The sequence below is a fragment of the Nicotiana tabacum genome, chromosome 13, assembly GCF_000715075.1.
Source record: "Nicotiana tabacum cultivar K326 chromosome 13, ASM71507v2, whole genome shotgun sequence".
Lineage (NCBI taxonomy): Eukaryota > Viridiplantae > Streptophyta > Magnoliopsida > Solanales > Solanaceae > Nicotiana > Nicotiana tabacum.
In genome coordinates this window covers 78,192,430-78,195,110 of record NC_134092.1, presented here as the reverse complement: position 1 = coordinate 78,195,110, position 2,681 = coordinate 78,192,430, and the positions used below count along the sequence as shown (strand labels likewise).

The following is a 2,681-nucleotide window of genomic DNA, read 5'->3' as shown; positions in this document are numbered from 1 at the left end:
ATGCAATGAAGGATCATATGCAAGTTGGGGAAGAAGGTGATGATGAATCCACTGCAGGCAATTTTAAGGAAATAGCTAGGGAGGCTGATTTTTCACCTAGAGCTCAAGCTAAGAGTGGTAAAAAAAGGCAAGAAACAACAGAATAAAGAAGCACTGCAACCTACAAGAATCTTGCCCAAGAGGGCAGTCTCACAATCTAAATGATGATCTAGGCATTGATATGGAATATAAGGTCTGTAAATACACAACAGGCCTTTCAGAGGGTGATCAACATGCAAAGGGAACATGGCTTCTTTTTCATTGCCTTAATGGAACCTTTTCAGAACTCAAGGCATATTCAGAGGTACAAGAGAAGACTCAATATGGAAGTTGCATTGTCAAACATTAATGGGAAGATTTGGTTGTTTGTGGATGCTTCAGTGGTGTGGGAACTAGTAATGGAGACTGAGCAGTAGGTGACTATCAAGATGTATCATCAGGACATTGGCCAACACATCATGTGTACATATGTGTATGCTAAATGTTTTGCTCTAGAAAGACTAGAATTATGAGATAACATATACTACTTAGCAAGTGACATAAAGATGCCTTGGCTGGTAGGTGGAGATTTCAATGTTGTAATGCATGAAGATGAAAAGATTGGAGGTCTTCCAGTTCATCCACCTGAGTATGAAGATTTTGCATTTTGTGTGAACTCGAGTGGACTATTTGACCTAGGGTATAAAGGCAACCTTTTTCTTGGTGGAATGGAAGGCCTAACGCTGAATGCATGTTCAAAACACTAGATAGGATCTTTGTGAACTTACCATTTCAAACTGTCTTGCCTACTATTGAAGTGGAACATCAAATAAGAATAGGATCTGATCATGCTCCTTTGTTGCTGAGTTGTGGTGAACAAGCATCTCAGTTTGTCAAGCTATTTAAGTTCTTGAATTTCTGGACTAAACATGAAAACTTTAAAGAGGTTGTGAGGCAAAACTGGTTGGCTAATTTCATAGGTGATCCTTTCATTATGTTTAAGCAAATATTGAAGAGGGTGAAGATTTATCTATCTAAATAAAGCAAGGAGACATATGGAGACATTTTTAAGCAGCTTGTAATTAGGGAAGACATAGTAAGGGTGAAGGAGATGATGTTTGAAGAGGATCCAACTGTGGAGAATAGAATTGTGCTTCAAAATGCTCAAGCTAAATTGAAGAAGTATCTAAGCATTGAAGAGCGATACAGGAAGCAGAAGGCTGGAATGATATGGTTTAATGAAGGAGACAGAAACACTAGATTCCTTCACAATCATATGAATGGCAAGAGGCAGAAACTACAACTGAAAATGATACAAAATGGTGATAGTGACTAGATTGAAAATCATGAAGATATGTCTAAGGTTGCGGTGGAGTTTTATGAGAAACAATTTACACAAGAAGAAGACCCTAATGACTTCTCTTTCCTTTCAAATATCCCTGCCATTGTGACAATGGAGCAAAATCTTGAGCTGTGTAGATATCCTACCCTAGATGAAGTTAAGCAAGCTATTTTTGCACTTAGTGAGGATAGTGTCAGTGGTCCTGATGGATTCACTGGTACATTCTATCAAGAATGATGGGAGATCATTAGCAATGACATTCTTTCTATGGTGTTGCAATTCTATAGGGGAGCAGCTTTGCCTAAGTCCATCACACACACTAACTTGGTGTTACTGCCAAAAAAGCCAATGGTTCAAACCTTCCCAGATTTGAGGCCAATAAGCTTGAGCAACTTCATCAACAAGGTGATGTCTAGAGTACTTCATGATAGATTGGAGTAGTTCCTGCCTTCATTGATATCCTCCAATCAATCAGGATTTGTGAAAGGTAGAAGTACTTTTGAAAGCATCCTCCTAACAGAGGAGATTGTTATTGATATTAGATTGAGGGCCAAACATGCTAATGGGGTTATTAAACTGGACATGACTAAGGCATATTATAGGGTTTCCTAGAAATATTTGCTACATATGTTAAGGAAGATGGGATTTGCTGAGCATTCTATCACCATGATCTGGAGTTTATTGTCAAACAAATGGTATTCAGTCTTGGTGAATGGGCAGTGTTCAGAATTTTTCAAGTCCAGTAGAGGGGTGAAACAAGGAGATCCACTGTCTCCTGCCTTATTCATTCTATTAGCTGAGGTTTTATCTAGGTTATTGAACAAACTGTTTGATGACAAATCTTTTGTAGGCTTTGGAATGCCAAAGTAGACTGACCCCTTGAATCACCTTGCATATGCTAATGATACTATCATATTTGCATCAGCTCATTCAAAGTCATTAAAGAAGATTATGGCAGTGTTGAGTGGTTATGAAAAGATCTCAGGTCAGCTAATCAACAAGGCTAAGAGCTCCTACTATATTCATCCTAGGGTGTCCAATGCTTTGTTTCAAACAGTTGAGGATATCACAAGCTTCTCTAGAGGTGCATTTCCTTTTATATACTTAGGTTTTCCAATATTCTATACTAGAAGAAGGAAGGACTATTATGATGATCTTATTAAGAAGGTGAAGGCCAAGCTGCATTCATGGAAGGGGAAATTACTATATTATTGTGGCAAGGCAACGTTGATGAATAATGTCCTTCAAAGTATACCAATTCACTTGCTATCAGTACTAGATCCACCTAACAACATTATAGAACATTTGCATAAGTTATTTG

At 38.1% G+C, this 2,681-nt stretch overlaps 1 protein-coding gene across 1 annotated transcript; it reads left to right on the top strand.

The window, feature by feature from the left end:
- Positions 1 to 584: 584 nt before the first annotated feature.
- On the top strand, positions 585 to 1,354 carry LOC142168177 (uncharacterized). The gene is made up of 3 exons (XM_075228836.1): positions 585 to 771; positions 837 to 981; positions 1,063 to 1,354. Exons 1-3 carry the CDS (start codon positions 585 to 587, stop codon positions 1,352 to 1,354), a joined length of 624 nt encoding a protein of 207 aa, XP_075084937.1.
- Positions 1,355 to 2,681: the final 1,327 nt, after the last annotated feature.